Source organism: Nomia melanderi, chromosome 1 (assembly GCF_051020985.1).
Source record: "Nomia melanderi isolate GNS246 chromosome 1, iyNomMela1, whole genome shotgun sequence".
NCBI lineage: Eukaryota > Metazoa > Arthropoda > Insecta > Hymenoptera > Halictidae > Nomia > Nomia melanderi.
The window spans coordinates 27,900,547-27,920,504 of record NC_134999.1 but is presented as its reverse complement, the minus strand read 5'-3'; the positions used below and the strand labels follow the sequence as shown (position 1 = coordinate 27,920,504).

Sequence of the window (19,958 nt, the reverse complement as noted above, 5' to 3'; positions counted from 1 at the left end):
GACAATGGATATTTTGTGCTTTGATTCGAACGTTATACAAGTAGAGAAACGGAATTTATTTACACAACTTTTTTATTTTTGAAACAATCATTTTGTGTAACAGGGACTACTTAGTAACACATTGGTACTCTTCAATTTTCGTTATGTGAATAGTCGAATTTGGGGGATTGGTCATAGGCGGCCGCACTGTGCGTCGAAAGGGTCAACTATGTTCGACATTCAACCGGCAAATAAATCATATATTCTCGAACCTTTACTTTCGATCATTCAACGCGGTCCGCCGGCATTAATTCTTGAAAAAGCATTGGACTTCCCGGTTCATCATACCTAATAGTCCGAAACAGTCCCAAACAATGTGACTTCACTATGTCAGCGTATAATAAAATATGAATATTTTATGAAATAATAGTAGCAATCAGAACTTTCTTCCAGAATTATTCCTACGTTTCAGAAGAATGGTTCATATAATGAGTTTATTAAACGATTGAAATCAGAGATAAAATCTTCGATGTGATCTTTGAGATAGATATAATTGTCAGTTTCAGCGATAAGAGTTATAAGACGGGAAGTGGTTTCCAAAGAGATTAAAGAGATCTTGTGGGTGAGTTTCTTTCCTTTCCTCTTCCTTTCTTCTAGATTCGACAGGGTCATATGTTTCCACCGGGTCTCGGGGCTCAAGTAATCTTGGCATGCCTATTGTTTCTGAGGATGAAACGACGTCCTGCTCACTCGGGCTTGTGATTGGATCGTCCGTATTTTGTTTCCTTTGTAAATGATCACTGTAACGTTTGTCTGTTAGTCTTTCCAATTTTACGCAACTGTTCGCCCTTTCTACGACTTCCAGCATTACCGCGATACCTTGTCATCGAGATAAATATTTATTGTTTCGAAACTTTCTCGTGTTAAAAGGATTCGTTTATTATATCACATAATACAGATTGCATTGGAAATCATAATGTAACTGTATTTCATGTAATTTCTGTTGAAGAATAATAACTATCTCTTTCACCAAATATTTTTGACAAAAGCTTTGTTTTAGAGAAAATCAGCTTTGAAAATTCATTAGTGCATGACTGAATACGATAAGAACCGTCTTATCCGTGTTAATAGACATTCGGTAGTGATGTGGTCCAAAAGACAGTAGATCTCTGCACAATATTAATTTCCTGCATTTCGTAACAGAGTTTACTGAAATTAGTGTTCTTGTTGCTGCACGCAGGATGTTGATCGAATAATTAATAAGATACTAACGAATTCTATTTGTATTTCTACTGATTCATTTCTTAAATTTTTCCACAACTTTTTGTTTCCAATTTACTCTACGCAAGATCGCCGGATATTGAATTTTATTTACGAGGATGTATGGTAGAGCAAGCAGATGTTGAAAATGTAACACAATTAAAAACTGTGTTAAAGTATATTTTATTTTTGTTAATGAAATGCATTATTACATTATCTATGGCGCTTCTTTCAATTATTTTCTTTGTTTTTATCACTTCATCGGGGTATGTGGTCCCGTCACCCGGCGTATTTAATTATCCGGCACGGTCTGGATTCCGGAAATACCCCTTTCAAACTATTATATTTCGGTTCCGACTAAAACAGTTATGGAAAACCGAAAGAGTATCATAACTAGACCGCTGATCTTTACGCGAATTCAAAATTTTAAGAACACAATTATAAAAACAGAATTAAGAAGGTCTTTTTCTAATAAAGCATGATTATGAAAAGCGTTATACTTTTAGTGTTTTATATATTTTCTCATATCGTGTGCATTTTGTGTAATTGTACACTTAAAAATGTCCCATAAATACATAAAAATTCGCAATGTTACTGAACAAAAATGTCGTTTCTGAATGCTCACCTTTCATTATTAACGATTATAAGATTCATTGCTGAATGGTTGTGGCTTCCACAGCCACGATTAGAATTTATTACAGACGATTTACATATTTTATCGCTCCATCTTCGTGGAGTTTCAACTCTATCTCCCCCAACTTTTTTTTACTTAAAAACGTATAAGAACTGCAGTTAGAAAGAGACATAGAAATCAGTGACAAATTGTGGAGAATTAAAGCTCGGTACGATGTCGTGTTAGATCACATATTTTTATATTTGTCCGTTACAAGAATATTTGTATAAATACACATCCAATATATCAAACACCTTTAATATCAAATCAGTATTTTAATTATTTCCAAACATATTGTAATAGGTATACCCTATATTAACCTATATATGTTACCCTATATTACCCTATCTTACTATCAATTGCTGGAAAAAATTATTACATTTTTCCATGATAATCCCACAAAAACATAACTAATTACAATAATGTATTCGAATTCAATATTACAATTTGTTTTCTTATATACACAAAAAGATAAGCAAACGATTATTACGCGCTTAAATGTATCGTTAACAGTTGGTAATCAATACCATTCTTCAATTAGGCGCAGATTCTTTGTACAGAGTTTTATGTCACGGTGGTAGACAAATACCGCAATTTACTAGAAGAAAATAAATTATTGTAATTCATCAAATGACTATACATGTTCCAAAATATATCGCGCTTGATCTCATTTTAATCAAAAAACCACACAATTCAATCTATAAAAGTTTCAGTCAATAAAAGTAAGAAATAAAAACGTTTAACGTTGCGTTAATATCCTCACTCATCTGTTTATTTCGATCGTTCCGAAGATTCGAAGAATTCGGATGCCTTGCTCTCTCATTCGCGTCGTCCTTTTCTACAGAGGACAAGCAGAGTGGAATCAACACCACTGTGCGATTAGTTCTCGATTGCAGTCCCGATTTTCGGGTGCCGATCGCGAGAATACTGTATAGCAACATTCTCGGCTGAATTAGTGTCAGTCACTTTCAAACTGTAAGTAGTGCAGTTTTGACTACAGCAGAACTCAAGAGTTCTAGTATATTGATCTTGGTCGCTGTGATAATTCTATAACGAGTGAAACCAAACTCTCTTCGAGAGGGCTTCTGGCAGAGCATTACGACTAACAGAACCTTTCTCTTCCCTTTCACGTCACACCCGATGAAGTTTGATACGCTCTTTCAAAGCGGAGACCGCACAGAGACTGACAATTTGCGTGAAGGGTTTTGCATGGAATAACCCTTAATACAGGATCTCCAATTTCATTTAATTATGCCTCAAACTTCATGTATCAAGAGACACCGGGACGAAGCTGATTCTAAGGTCTCGAAGCCTATAAGCTCGCCAGATAGATTAACGTTCATGACTAACGTCACGGCTCTGTGCTGGGTCTGCAGGTCCTGGAGAATGTGCAGACGATGTGTTTCTGATAAACTTGGTGCTACGCTATCATCAAACTCGCTACAACTATTTGTTGATATAGTGAAGGAGTTTAACACTGTTTAGCATCGAATGGTTACTGAACCAGGGAAGTTGAGAGAGTGTTCCGTACTGGTGTATCGTACTAGATAAAAGTTGCGTATTTTGATAGAGTAATACTCGCTTAAATTCCACAATTTCAGGTCCCAGCAATTCCAGGAATTGACTTGATCATAGCCTGACAGAGACAGAGAATCAATATAGCGAGCGGAAGCGGAATAGACACAGACCGTCAAGCATCGGGGTCGAGATGCAGAATTGCAAAGCGATGCCGCATGCGTCAAATATAAACATGCAACGAAGAAAATTTCAATTGCAGTAATTTTAACCTTACCTTCTCAAATGTAGTGCCAGTGAAATTTAACCGAGCAAGTTTTGTGGAATTTAAGCGAGCATTACTCTACTTTTAAAATCATTGTGTTTAATGGACGGTATTTTCGTATCATACACTCTATGCAGAGAGCACCGATGTCTCTATAATATTCCCAATATGATCCTAGATATTCTCTAGGTATGCACAGGTATATCTAAAAAAATCAAGCCTCGAACAATTTAGAATCGAGCTCCTAACGGTTATTTTTATACTGATATGTTTCAACCGAGTTACGATATGATCAGAAGTGTCAGGAAATTTTTTACTGTCTGCTTGAGAAAAAAATCAGTGGAAAACGGAAGTAACTCAGATTAACACTGTAAAGTTGTTATTGAAACTACGTTTACAAGTTCACAAACTTTTTCACTTGCCGAGTTTGTCCATATTACGTCATGAAATTAAAACAGCATTAAACTTTGATACAAAAAATTGTCTGTATTAGAAGTGGCGTAGCATTACGAAAAAAAATCAGACAACATTTTACTTGACGTTTTTTTAAACAGTGAAGTCTTTACTTTCAGATGCTTGAATTCAGTTTTAACGACGTGCTCTGCTTTTTATGAAAGGTAATAGATAATTAAAGTTGCTTCTTTTGTTTTTAAATATAATAAAGTCCGCAGTTGAATAAATTCATTTGTATAATTACGTCCCATTAACTGTTTGAGTGTCAAGCGTGCCGATCGTGTCTTTCCATTGTATCGTCTAAAAGTACCAGCCTATCGGTTCGTAGAATCAAATTAGGTTTATTTATTTATTTTTGTTTTAGCTATTTATTTGTATTTTCTTAATTACCTACTTAGAAATGGAAGAATGGAACGACTGCACTGTTTAGAATTTTCTTATGTAGAAATAGAAAAACGTGGTACTCAAAACGGTTAAGCTTTATTTGTCTCATGAAAGAAATTTAAAAATCATTTCGAATTTTTAGTAATATTTTGCTTCTCATGGTCAGAAACAGCAACGTACTGGTCTTCGTGAAACAAATAAGATATATCACTTTTCATAACGCTTGTCGTATAAATGTTATTAAAACTATTGACAGATTTTAAACAAAAAGTAATTATTCGTGTTCTAATTATTGAAAGGAGAGAAAACAACGTTCACAAAAACGCTACTTTCATTGCTGACAATGTTTAAAATTGTTAGATAGTGAGACGTATTCGAAATTGCTAAATGCAACAACTCATTAAGCAAAAAGCTCAATCCCGGTTTTCAATCAATCGAGAAACTATGACAGAAGAAAAGTGAAAATTATAAGCGGATGGAAATCTGAAGTGGCTGCCCATTAAATGTTAAAAATTTATGGCAGTCTCAAGATCTTGCATGATGTTACACTTTACCGAGTATTTTTAATCAGTAATTTATACATATGTACTATATAAGCAATCAGCAGTCAGCAGTAAAAACGAATGAATTATGACTTGACTTGTAAATTGTTGCAAAGTTATGCTTTGAGTCGTACTAATATTTTTGAATATTATGAACGTTTTAAATATTCAATGCAGTAGTTACAATACTTTCCAAAGAACTAATGAAAAGCATGTATTAACAGTTTGTGCAGGCGTAAAGAAATTAATGGGGGAATGAATGAACCCGAATAATTCTGTAAGGTCATTCAATCAACACCCTTTAATTTCATCTTATTGATCGGAGTTTCAAGTGAAAGCAAACTTACCCGCTCCATATGGCCTCCCCTAACGACTTCCGGAGTATTAATGCAAACCACCCTCTTGAGACGCAGTTTGTTAACGTGGAAGGCTGAACCGTAACAATACATCAACACCATCGTTGTAGGAAAATAAAAACTGCAGCACGCGAGGATCCTAAACATAAGGAGACATAATGTTAATTAAGTTCTCACGCTACTCGTTTGATGAAAGTGAATATTATTCAGACTCATCTGGGCATGTGTACAAATTATTCAATCGCAATTCGTAAATATTCCACAACGAATTGAGAGTAACAATGGAAAAGGTTGGAATGAACAAATATTAGGTTATCAAGAAAATTCTGTCATTTTCCGATTACTCCGCTTAACACGCTTATTCTTTCGTTATTCATTGTATGATACGAATGATCTTGGTGGCAATCGAAAGCTAATATTATTTAATTTGGATTTTTAAATTTGAGTAGTTTTTCTTATTTTTAGATTTTGTAAAATAAATGTTTATTATGAATGGAGATACAATTCATTTCCGGCACTCTATGCTTTTCAAGTTCCAACTTTAGCACATCATGGAAACTCATAAAAACTTGTGCTGTTTTTGAATCATATAAAGTCGAAATGCGTAGGGTCTAAAGATGGTTTTCATTGTTTTTTCGTTTTATGGTCGAAGAATAAGATTATCTGCACATCCGGCATAAATGACCTAGTTCATATATAGATGAATTTTCGTTTTAATATTGAATATATAAAATTAAATTTTCCCTAGAAAACGACAAAATTTTCTTGCCAACCTAATAACAAGGTGAAATTGCGATAAATGTAATGAAGAAGGTATGCTTTAATTTACAGTATAATTGCTTTATTTTAAAGCGCACGAATTTTAGTAAAAAAGCAAAGTAGTTAATAACCGTTAGAATACAGTTTGCAGATGGAACTCGGTTAAAAGAAATAGTGTAGGAATAAAGAGTGCGGGAGGAACGAAAAGGCGGAAAAATAGAAAATAACGAATATATAGTCTGACAAACCGAAAACAGAATTTACTAAACAAAAAAGTACAAAATGAGACGAAACATATATTACGCTGACAATCAAATATAACACGCTGTATTGCTTTACTGTTGTTTGCTCATCGCTTAAAACAGGGTCAATCACCTTCGTTTTCACGTCTTATATTCATTTGCGCTCTCATTCTCCCTCCCTCCCTCCCTCTCTCTCTCCCTCTTGCACTCATGCATTCGCTGGTAAAACGTAAACAGATCCCTGCGATAACTGATTTTAATAAAACCATTAAATATTGCAAGAAATGCATATTGCGGACAACTTCCTCCTTTCCAAAAAATATTGCTGATTTAGTTTCCGAGGTAACCGCGAAGAACTTTTGTATCATTACATTGAATTCTACATACGTGATCGTGTTTGAGAGACGACCAAGTCTTAGCTTAAAACCAATACAAGCTTTAATTATTGCACACTTTTAAACCTTTGCACTCGTCTGTTATACTAGAGATGACAATAGAAATTTATTATAGAACGTTGGAAATTGTTTTAAAAAGTACCATATTTGAAATGATTATAAAAATTAAATCTTATTGTAATAATAATAATTAAAATAAATATAAAACGTTGAATTTTACCGGTGTAAATTACTTCAATTCATTTCTCTAAAAATAAATACAAGTCTACACCCAGCAACGTTCAAAATAAATCGAGTACAAAGGATTAATTCTTACTATTGACTAGTAGAATAAGCTATTTTCTCACTTGATGATAAAGAAATTTTCTAATTCTCTAATATTTTCTATTTAATAATAGAAATTCATGATCGTCACACACACGTTGTGCAACTCATTTTTTGGCTAAGAAATGCATTATGCGCACACTGTATAATGTGTCTCGAATGGGTTAAACTGAAATTGTAGTCGCCTTGATCGAGATCGACCAACGAGAATGCATTTTTTAATAAAAGCCAATTTGAATTTCACCTTGGATTTGAATTTCAGTATTATTCATGTAACGTGAGGAATCATATGAATCGCTCATTGGACAAATCGATTAACTCCACAAAACAAACAGCAGAGAAAAATGGTGCAACAATTATATGTTGATTTTTAAAATTTCCATTTAAATGAAAAATGGAGTCATCATAACAGAATGTATTTACTTGGTTCAAACAGATGCAGCTTCAATTTAAAATACATAAAATAATATATTATTTAAATAAATTTTATTATTATTGCAATATTTCCGTAACCCAAAAACTTAATGTCATAATGAAATATATATTAAATATAAAAAGTTAAGAGCCAATGTAGCGCTTTAATGATAAAATTTTAGGAAATGCAGAACGTGGATTTAATCGATTTAGCCAGTAAGCGGCTCAGGCATCGCCCAAATATGCCTAAGCAAGATGAAAACGACTGAGAATAATTTGAACAAATCATTCGACAAGAGTAATATTCGTAGACGTCCTAGCATTGATCACGTTATTTCTAACTGATAAATTCGATACAAGTGAATTGGTAATTCATTCAGACTCGGGACAACGATAGCTATTTATAGGAGTGAGAAATCTACATCGTGGTAGCCCGTAACAGTTTTGGACCAAGAAGGGTGCACACTCAGCAGACATTGTCCTGTGTCGCCTCGAGAAATTTATGGTACTGCAATTGCTATTGAGTTGGATGCCAAGACGTTAAAAGTATATCTACCCGGAAAAAATGTCTGACAATGAGGTATCATAGCCTAGAAGCTAATCGCCCAACCTTCTTCCACACCTATTTCCAGTATTGGTTAAAACTGTCGCAATAATGCTGAAGACGTTAAAAGTATTATTATATATTTTGCGGTACACTTTTAAGCTCTCACTTTAATAATAAATTCAACGGCAAACCTACTTGAGAATATTTCATATTTCACGCTAAAAATAAATAATACTTTTATACAATTTTCTTGGAGTGATCGAGAAGCTATGCGCGGACCGGTTTGGATGATTTTTGGATATGTCGTGATGTGTTGTAGAAACCAACAATTTGAACGTGTTCCTACTATACGCCTCTCACGTTAGTACTCTCAGGCTCAGAAGTGTTGGCGGTTATTCTTTTTGGCAAGAAGTCAGGGAGGCAAGGGGACTCTTCCACTCACAATGTTTTGGCCGCCTGTTTTCGACGCATAGTCATTGTTGCATAGTTGAGAGTTGATCTCAACTATCTCAGCTATTGTATCGCGAACTTAACCGTCTCAGGATCGATTGTCAAGGGAGGAAACAAACTGTTTGATGGAGTCATGTTACAATTGAACTGAATGTATTTATGAATGAATGCGAGTGCGTTTCCTTGACAGTTGACTGCTGACTAAATTCCCGATCATGTCGAAGCGTTGAAGTTAGGCCTGCTGCCAAAGGTGGACACGCAGATTGGTTAAAATATATAAGAAATACGAATGATAGAATGGAAGAAGCGACACAGTGGGGACATGCTGATGTGTACGTAAAAAATGGGAAAATCCACCCTGACCAACCATTGTCCTCCGGTGCAGACGCACTCCGGGACGACGCGCGTTGACCGGATATCCTAATCGCAGATTACAAACAACAAACTCATACAACGTGCTGAGTCTTTCCGAAACATGAACTTTCGTTAGAAGTTTTTACGAAGTACCAGTTTACCGAGTAAGCGGATCACAGATGCAGAAAGCATCTGTTGCCTAAATGAATTTGTTCAGGTCTACTTGAAGTCGATGGCTCTATGAGCATATTGCTTGCGAGGCAGCAGTCATCATTGGTACGTAGCAGTAACACAAGACGGAGGCGAGACTGAATGCGATGAAGTGCAACATAACGATAGAAAACAGAATCCTTTATAGTTCCTGAATAAGAAAGGGGTCGAGGGGAAGTGCACAACGTCGCAGGCCCAAGGTTTCCAGTTCGGCTTTCAAGGGGCGTGTTTGAGAATTTGCGGAGAGTACGAGTGAGAAGAATGATTGTAGAGGAGAGAATGATTTTTGAATGCGAACGTTCGAAAGAAAGTCTGTGCACAGTGAGTCGTGCATTGGCTTTCGTGGCAGTAAGTGTAAAGTTGTGTATCGTTTTAGTTGTGCATCATTGGTATATAGTTTCTTATATTAACCCCGTGCCATATGATTTCTTTCTGAACTGTGAACGATCTAACTGCTCTGTTATTAATAATTTATTGAAAATAAGAAGAAATTTCGATCTTATTCTACGTCAATGTGTACTCCAAAGTATAATCATTGATAACAGAGAAATAGTACGTAATTTGTATTCAAACAAATTCAATAACATTATGTTTGTTAAATTCTATTTGAAATCTGCACCACAAGTTTAACACGATATTGTACGACAAGGGGTTAATGAACATAGTTATTCATTAGTTTTTCTATATTCCCGATATCCACATATATACACTATAATAAGTATTATGATAAATTATGTATTACGTCTATAAGTAATAAATTCAATTTAACAATACCTAAGTGACGCTCTGGCGAAGAAAGGGTCGCATGCGAGGAGGCCGGAACCGTTGAAATAATAACCACCTCTTGGAAGCACGAGTGCACCGAAGATGGCCACGCTCGCTATCCATGTAGTTGACATCACGGCCACGCAACCCTGCCGCATGTAATACTGCGTCACATACACAGAAAATGATCATTCTTCTGTTCTTTTAGCAATTAATCGGGCATGTGTAAATACACATGCGACTTTACACTTGTAAAACACAGTGTTTCAAGTACGGCTGTTAACATTTTAATCGATAATTCGTAAGCTTTAATTTCCCACGAAAACGCTCGATAAATTAACTTCATACGTTACATAATCAATGAAACTATTTTCTGGAGAGCTTTAACTGACAAAAGAACACATTAAAATTTTATGTGCAGCATTTGCGAAATTTATTGTACAGGGTGTACGAAAATTAGAAGTGTAAACAGCGTTATAGCGTGATTCTACAGCTCTAACTTGACGAAGATGTATAAAAATAAGCTAAAAAATTAGTTTCTACCTTAAACTTCCAGCTCAAATATTTTTTAAAAGTAAACCATAGCCGAACTTTGATATTCTTTAATACAACAGTTGAATTTCGATCTGTGGTCTGGTTCCGCGGTTTGCGCTTACTGATATTAATTCGTACCATTCAAATTAAGTGTATCATTACGCTCATGTGATTCCTTTGCCTGGCAAAACCAGGTTGGCTGATTGTTCCATATTGTTGCACAGTAAAATGCTAATTCACGTTGAATGCAATTGTAAATCGAAAATCGCATTAATTTTTGCGAATGTTATATAATGTTGCTGCTTTGAAGTTTGGCGTGTAATTGTCTTCACCAACAAGAAACAGGATAAATTGGACATCGAATGTAAATTTTTGTGGAGGACCTAATTAGGACAAGATCGGCTGAGGAATTGGAATTTGTTGCAAAGATTGCATAAAATACAACACCGAATCACCGAATCAATTACAGTCACGTAAGTTAGAAAAATCATGGATTACTCGCCTTTTATTTGCTATTGGCAGATCACTTGATGTCTAACGGGATGGCACAGGGGCAAGGGATGATTTAGTACTTTACTGTTTTATATCAATAGTATTGACCAATAGCAAATTAGTATCGAAAATGAAGTGAGAAAACTTGAAAGCTGATTGATGAGTCCCGCATTCCTCAGGCCTTGCCATCAAATGACGTTCCAATAGTAGATTAGTGTTTATCAGAACGTAAATATAATATATTTATGATGATATCATCCTATGAAATTTTATGAACGTAGTTCGTACGAACTGCTTTCCAAATGTAAAGGAATTTAGGAACATAAAGAGATTGTTTCTTCCTGATTGTTTAGAAATAACAGAAATTTCACTCAATTTACCATCGCTACTAATAATGCAATAATAATACAGAATGTGCATCAACTGAAAAATATGATAGCGTTATATTTGTGAAGTAGTTATATGACTTACGATTTTTTCAAACACTTATCAATAAATTTTTCTTTTATAGGTAAACCCATATTTAAACTTAAACATTTTTTTAATAATGATATTGATAGCATAGCAACTAATACTGAATACTAGATACATTCATCGTACGTACAGATGTAGAAATAAAAACTTATTTTGAGAAAGATTTTGTATTTATAAAAATATTGATATTATTCAATGGTGGACAGACAGCACCAAGATAGTCCCCTATAAAGGATATAAGAGGTTGTATTGGTGTTTGTACTACGCAAGCAACCAGCATATCACTATTTTTCACTAAACGCAATATATTTACACAAAGTAGAACAAAATTTCTAGGAAAGAACATAGGAAGATTAGCCTTTTTACACGAGAATTTGAAATAAGATATTACCTCTAGGAATGACATATTTGGATATTATTTTTACTCCATGCTATATTTTCTATAATCAGTCATAGTTATCGAGAGTTACGAAATTTTCAAAAATTTCGAGAATCCCGATTCTTTCTGCCCGATCTGATCCATTTCGATCATCTGGTTTCTGATATCTTCGGATTTTAATGAAAGAAAAACAATCATAATTCTTAGAAACATTATTTTCAGAAACACATACTGACAAAAATCGAGCCACACAGGTAAGACAAGAACACAATAAATAATAGGTAGGATAAATCAAGAAACAGAGGATATTTAAGGAAACCAAATTACTAAAGAAATAGAAGATATAATAAATGTACAAAAGAGATAGAAGAAATAGAAACCTTCTCCGATACAATGGAAGAGGAGATACTGTTAGAGACACTGTAAAAAACACCAATACGGCAAAGGAATCTGACACGTAGGTATGGAAACTATTACGATCATTTATCTTATCGGGAAGCAATCAGTGGACCCGTCTGAGATAAGTGGAAAATGCCATAGAAGAAGAAATGAGCTCGTTAGAAGCAAATAAAACGTGAATTGATAGAGACCAAGCAGGTGTAGAAGATAAAAAGATTCTTACTGCAAAAAGGGTTTTTCAAATATAGGGCGATGAAAGGTATATATAGAGTTCAATTCATAATCAGAGATTGCAAGCAAAAGAACGGACTACGATGAAACTTACAATCCTGTATTGAATCTCAATGGCTTTAGATTAATAATAGCATCACTTCCACAAAAGTATTATCTTATAGTAAATTTTGACATTAACACAACTTTCCTATATGAATATTTGAACTAAGAATTAATTTTATATACACTTGCGTAAAGTAGATCATTGATCGCAGAAAGTAACATGAATTAAAAAAGAAAATATATTTCCTTAAACAAACTTTAATAAACTGGAACTGATTTAAAACCTTGAAATGGTATGACTATAAGTTGAATATGGTAGAACAGTATATCTTTACATACGATAATAAACTTCAATATATTAGCATTATATATAGAGGATGAAATAGTGATAGACGATGTAACGATTAATGTATTTATAATTTTGAAAGTTTCCTAGGGTTCAACATTAAGAACATAAAAGTATATTATTGTATCAAACAATTATTGAATACATTATTACAATAGATCTTGTATAAATCGGAAAACAGTAACATGAAGTAACGAGAAAAGAAATTTCTCTACGAGATACGGTAGGCAGCTGACAATGTTTATGTTCCAAAATATGTTCTGATACATCATTCACGGTGCATTACAGTACGGAAGAGATAGGAGTGAAATATTCCTGGAACGATGTGATTCGGAACAATGAGCTCATTCAATATTGCGATGAGAATTTCGCGACGTACATCAACACGCGCCAGAAAGCATAACTGGTTAAGCAATAATGTATAGAGGAAGACCAGGTAACTGGTACTCTCGAAAATAATCAATAATATCACTTTCTTCAATAAAAGCAAATCATAAATGTAGCACCAGCAGCATGCTGCAAGAAGTTGTAATATCTGAAAAATATACGCATTAACAAAGATGAATGTAAAAGGAAAATAAAATCATTAATCAATAACCAGAGTGCAATGATCTTAACACTAGGTTCGCGGAAGGAGTCAATTTAACGTATATTGAAATTTATAAACACTATTTGATAAATGTTGACTTTGATTGACACAATTACAGTATGTATATCAGTTATCTATTTTTAAACCTCTAACTTCCAATATCTGAATGAACGAACATGAATTTATCTAGAAGCAGTAGAATCAACCGTACAATAAATGTGCGTGAACCTAGTGTTAATAAAAAATGCTAAATTGTATGCAAATAGATGTAAGGTAGGTTTTCATAAGCGAAAAATATAACAAGGATGTGATTGAGATAGAATATTGTCTAACATATGAAGAAACAGCTGATACATTGATAGATATTTAGGTCAAAAAACATTTAGGTCTTTCCAGTTTAGTTCACATTCAAGAAAAAACAAGTTTCTTTCTTCTTTACTTTATTGAACCGAGTTTTACTCTCTTAACTTTCCTAAAATTTGTATACATAAATTTTAGGTTGTAGAGAATATTATTTTTAATTTGCTTAGCGGATTTCACTAAAAGGACGTTTTGAAAATCCACCCTTAAGACAAATCTCTCTTTTACCCTTAATACGAAAGCTAATATTCTGAGAAAATATATGAAATAGATATCTGCATATAACTTTTACTTGACGTCTGTTTCATTTAAAAATCTTAGATAGTAACCGGGAAAATAAATGACTAAGTTTAGGGGTTTTACTTCTGTACTATCCTTAATCAGTTAACTGTGGAATTTAGTTTGAAAAATCTCTCATTGCGGGCGCAATAAAATCAAATAACGAAATGTATACTCGTCAAACGCGGAGCAAATGCATCTATAGTATATTCTAACGAAAAACTGGAGCAAAACAAAGAAGAATTACACATTTATCTGAAAAAAATAATTTATCGTTGAATAAATTAGTACAATTTTGCGTTTTAAGATGATGTGTATACACGTTGAACGCAGGTAACTGGTTAAACGAAGTGAATTCACTGTTAAAACAGTGAAAATTACGTGGAGATCGATCGACTCCCTCTAATCCTACTAAACCTCGAACGAAACTATTTTTTTCAAAGTAAAACATCATGGTGGTTAAATTCAGTGGAAACAGTATTTTCGAATTATTCCACAATCAGTGCATCGTGTCGAATAGAGTTGAGGCTTTCGCCCCACCCAGTTCCTGCTGCTGACTTACGGAACAATGCCGCCATAAACCTTTACCGCTGGGAGACACTCCGAAATTCGGCACAGTCAGGAGCACGCATGACCATTTTATTAATTTGTTTTTAACGTGTGCACTTCACCGTGAAGGAAAGGTTTTCACTGCCACCGGCTACGGAGGAGTTGGACCCAATCGATAACATCGATTTTTTAGCTGTCTACACGAAAATACGGTAATTATGTACGTGTAATCGTGGTCATCTCACAGGTTTTGATAACCTTGAAATATTTTGTTGGAGGCATGATTATGAAAAAAGTTTCCTTATACATGTTACCGCAGCGGCAACAACGGAGTGCCCCGTAGCGGCAATAACGGAGTGCAAAGGGTGAAAAATTTTCTTTCTAAATAATTGCTGTATAATATTGGCAATTTAATGCTATATAGATTATGAAAATGCGACTTCCAGGGGAAAAATAACGCTCGAATTCCATGTATAAACAATGCCTTTAGAAGTAGATGTGGAGGTATGCCATTAGATCTGCAGTCTAACAATGCTTTACCCACTAGAGATGCTAAATAAGGACCCAACACTCGACCCAGACCGTCATCGATATTTCCTATTCGAGCAGGATATCTCAAAAATCGCGCAGAATCATGTATACTTACCGTTAAGGTTATCAAACGAAAACAGTCGAATTTTCTTTCTTAAAACCAATTTGCAATACAACGTTAATTCTAATAGGTTACAGAAATGTTCAAGTGTGAGCATCGATTAGCACATATAAATAATTGTAACAATATTATTACAGAAAAACTTACTCAAAATAAGTTGCATACGGGTGCCTCTTATAAGCAGAAGGCCAGACATAAAAATCTGTTTTGAATGAAATCCTATGCATGTTCCAGTACATGTCTAGAAATGAAAAACTCTCATGGCTTTTTCGACAATGGTCTTCCGTTTTCGAAAAGAAATGAGTTTTAAATTTATATGTTATTGAAATAAGATGATTAGGAGAAGCCTACTACAAAAAGGTGTCCTAACAGCAATGATAGCATCTCTGGCTATGATGCTGGCGGTCGTAAGTTCCAAATCTCCATGATTACAATTCTTTTTTTCCTCCGTTTTTCTCTATTTTATTTTTAATTACAATCTTTAAATAACTTGTATTTTATTAATGTAATGTTATTTATCTTATTATAGTAACATACAAACTTAAAACTCATTTCTTTTCGAAAACGGAGGACCATTGTTGAAAAAGCCATAAGGGTTTTTCATTTCTAGATATTTACTATAATGTGTAATAAGGTTTCATTCAAAACAGATTTTTATGTCTGATCTTCTCTTTGTTCGATTATTCTACTGCTAGCTGTTTGATCAGAAGTTGTTTCAAGTTATCTTAAAATATCAAAGACCATACTGTAATCAATTAGAGAGTTCTCAGAATGTTATAAGCATTGTCCAATTGCGCTCTAACCGATGAAATAATAATAAAAGGGAAGGTTTCATTTCACTCTGAACGTAAAAAATTCTTCTTCGTAATTCATCGATGTTACATGGAGGAGAATTGTATGTGTCTTGTATTTGTTTCTTAAATATTAGTCAGAGTTTTTCTATAGGATTAAGGTCTAGACTTTCTACTGAGTAGTCCAGAACTTGGAAGGATTGTATTTGTAACCAGTTTTGTACACTTTTCGTCATGTTTTGGATCTCTATTGTTCTGAAACACGATATTCTTTTCATTAATTAAGATATTTTCTATAACTTTCTGAACAATTATAGCTGTGCCGCAAGTGGATTAATCAATCGTTCCTCTATTCGAAGAATTTATCATTTTTTACATCCGTAGTGCATAGAGTGTATATAAAGACATGTTTAAGGGTAGATAGTACTCGATTGCTTTACCATTTCTTCTTTCCCTGGTTTCAGTAATATTTCAAATTTGGTGATACATACTATGTTATAATACGAGCATAGAATGAAAATACGTTTACCAATAAAATAGATAGCTAATTATTTATAACTATGAGAACAGTAATCCTTCGACCCATGTTCTATTCTTTATTCTCGAAGTTCTCAAACGTTTTTATAACATCGTGTATGCTAAAACAATTTCCAAAAAGTGGACTTTAAACAATGACACGAATACCAATTTATTACTTTGAAAATATCATACTGGTTATTTATGTAGTCATTTTAAAACTGTAAGTGGTTACCACCTACGTAATGCATAATGTATGCAATATTGTGTAGGGGTGACGTGTGCTCATGCGTTGATTCAGTACGTAGGGATCTAATATAAACGCAATTTTTCACTTGTAATTGCGTGGGCGGTTGGAATTGCAAATATATGTGGCATTTACATTAAAAGCGTCCTCATAAAATCTACCTTTCCAAGCGACTTCAGTTCTGCGTCATGATGCACCGTTTCATAAACGGTGAAAGTTCTATTAATAGCATTTGTTGCCACTTCGAATATCACTAATCCGATTACTGAATTTTTATGGAGTTGTAAATTCGGCTACGCTCGCTCGCGGTGATAACAAAGGAGCTTAGAAGGAATAGTTTGGGCTTCGTAATACTTAACAGTTTAATTCTCGTATAACCACAAGATCTAATAGAATTGCGAATTTTTCGTGACATAGATTGATGTTATTTCTTATTGATGTCAGTGGCGTTATTTCGTACGATGTCGAAATAGGACTCTGCGATAGTCGCGGAGATGTATAAGGAAGATTTGATTTGTAGGTGTGGTCTGGAAATAGGTAGAAAATGGGAAGGAAAATTTCTGGAGTGGGAAATAACGGACGTGGAAGTTTTTGAAATGATGTCCATCGGCGATGAATTTTTAAGGCCATACAGGCGGTACATCTGTATTCGATCCGCTATTAATTACCATTATGATCGGTACAGGCGATTATCCTTTTTTGGAGTCTGGGGCGGAAAATGTATTAACACTAAATCTACCGAGCAGTTAAATTGACTTTCTTAAATTCCTCTATAAAAACTCCAAAAGTGTATCCACTGAAACTTTAATTAATTTTCTATTCAGTTTGCGCATTGTTACACCAATTTCTTAAATAATTTCTCAGAGAAACATCTGTTATCTTTGTAATAATCGCAAAAAGAAGAAACCACGAATGGATTATTTTGACTCGTTTGGTAATTTTAGTATTAAAGAGTGTACTTTCTATAAGTCGCCACTCAAGTCATGGTTACTACATCAGTCATGAATGTGTCAACGCAGTAAATAAAATTATAAACGATGAATTTAAGGGTTGCGGGTCGCAACAACATTTGTCGGTATGAAAATAAAAAATCCTGTATTAATGTAACCTCAGACTGTAATCAGTAAATGATAAAGTACATGAAAAATGTAGTGTCAACGTAACTATCAATTTGTTCTATTGCGCACTCTGTGGAACAACTGTAACTTGTACAACTTCTTGAAACAGCGTACGTTCTTTTGAGATTTACGCTCCAAGTACGACTAGCTTTAAATGTTAAAAAGTCGATCTCCTGTTTTGTTCTTACCGGCTATCTTCTTGTATCCATGTCGAGCACCAATAAGCCCTGATCGATAACAACCTTAAGTTTGTTCAATACATACTTTACCAAAGTTAACATTTTTCTTTTACGTGTACCATCTCTCGCAATAGCCTTTCCCACTGGTACAATTCCACGATCGATTTAACTTTTTTCAACTTACATAGCACACCGACGAGAATTCTTTGTATGTTTTTGTCGCTTATCCAAAACTCAACAGCCCGAGTTTTATAACTTAAGCCAGCGTTACTGCTTTCCTTGAAACACTCATATAATCGAATTTTTTGTTGGTAAAGTTTTCATCTTCCTCTATACTATCATCTTGAACTAACTCACATTCTTAGGGTCTTTTAATTCAATTTTCTCGTCATTTATAGGAGGTGACGATAATTTATATATATATAAGAAGACGTTAAAGATAAATGAATTATCGAATGGCGAATTCGTGTTAGTCAAATTTATAGTAATAAAACAAATTACAAATTTGTAATACATATTCGTGATGCGAATTTATTAAATAGCAAAGGAAGAAATAGAAAGAGGGGAAAAATGAATTAAAAGAAAATAAGATCGTTGAAAAATTATTGTATTCTCCTAACTGATTTTAAATTAAACCTATCAGACATTTTATATAAGCTGTAAAACAATTTGGAACTTACTCAGAACCAGATTTTGCGAACCAGAGCATTTGTTTTTTTATATCAACGCTTTTCTTCCGACTAGCTATACCAACGCTTACGTTGAATTCACCGCTCACTTTTTGCGCTTTTCGTGTGTTTTTCCAAGCACGGAAGCTATTTGTCGAGAGCGACTTCCTCTATATTGCTCCCTTTGCTGGAACAGAGTCACAGCTCCAAATTCTGTACTTTTCAGAAAAAGCGCAAAACTGATTTTAACATTAGGTTCACGGAACCCGTCAATTTGATGCACATTAAATTTTATAAACACTATTTGGTAACTATTTACGTCGAGTTATCTATTTTTAACCCGTTGCCTCACGATTTAATTTCGTAGATGCATTTGTTAAAACTATTTATCGTTAATAATGCACTAGTAAAAGAAGACATTCCATGTTCTTTTTATGTCTAGATTTAGTAGAAATCATACAAATTGCTATCAGGAACAATAATATTTCATTTAAACTTAACACAACTCAATGACATTTATGTTTGTTAAACCAGATGAGAAATGTTTGTCTCGAGTCTGACACGATATTGTAAGGCAAGGGGTTAAACTTCTAACCTCCAAGATCCAACTGAACGAAAATTCATTTTTGTAGGAGCAGTGCAATAGACCGTACAATAAATGTCCGAAAACCTAGTATAAACATAAATAAATATTACTATGTAAATATAATTTATTGTAACCCTTCTTTTCATTTCTCATAAAGAACGTCAAAACTGTAGTATCAACCTAATACTGATCCAGCCAAGACTCCTTTGGAACCAGAGATAAAATTAATTAAATGAAAACGTATAAATATCACTGAGGAAAAACGATATTCACAGAGAAAACTGTGGGTAAGTTAAATGGGTAAGTTAACACTAAAGCTACCGACCAATTAAAGTGACTTGTTTCCAACTTTTTATAAAAATTAAAACAATACGTTTCTTGAGTTTCAAAGAGTCTCCTAGTCTTGTGCCTGTATAAATACATCAGTGTAATTTAAAATCTCTCGCAGAAACGCCTTCATAATTTAATCCTTTGCGCTCCAGGAGTTATTCATTGGAAATACTTAACATTGTCTAATGAGATATTAACAACATTATTTCAAACTGGCTTGACGAGAAATCACACGTAAATTGAGGAACGAAACTATTTTCTTTCAATATTTCACGTTTCGATGCATTATACGAAATTTGATATTAAT

The 19,958-nt window shown here is 34.0% G+C and overlaps 1 protein-coding gene across 4 annotated transcripts in view; it reads right to left on the bottom strand.

Moving 5' to 3' along the window:
- LOC116428571 (trace amine-associated receptor 8c) overlaps positions 1–19,958 on the bottom strand; it is a 133,287-nt gene that overhangs the window by 7,956 nt on the left and 105,373 nt on the right. For 3 of the 4 annotated variants that reach the window (XM_031980360.2, XM_076368121.1, XM_031980362.2), the window contains 2 exons: positions 9,897–10,051; positions 5,419–5,566 (listed from right to left, as the gene is read on the bottom strand). In XM_031980360.2, the coding sequence (XP_031836220.1) occupies positions 5,419–5,566; positions 9,897–10,051 (303 nt within the window). The remainder of the gene's footprint in view (positions 1–5,418; positions 5,567–9,896; positions 10,052–19,958) is intronic. The other variant, XM_031980361.2, reaches the window with a different exon arrangement.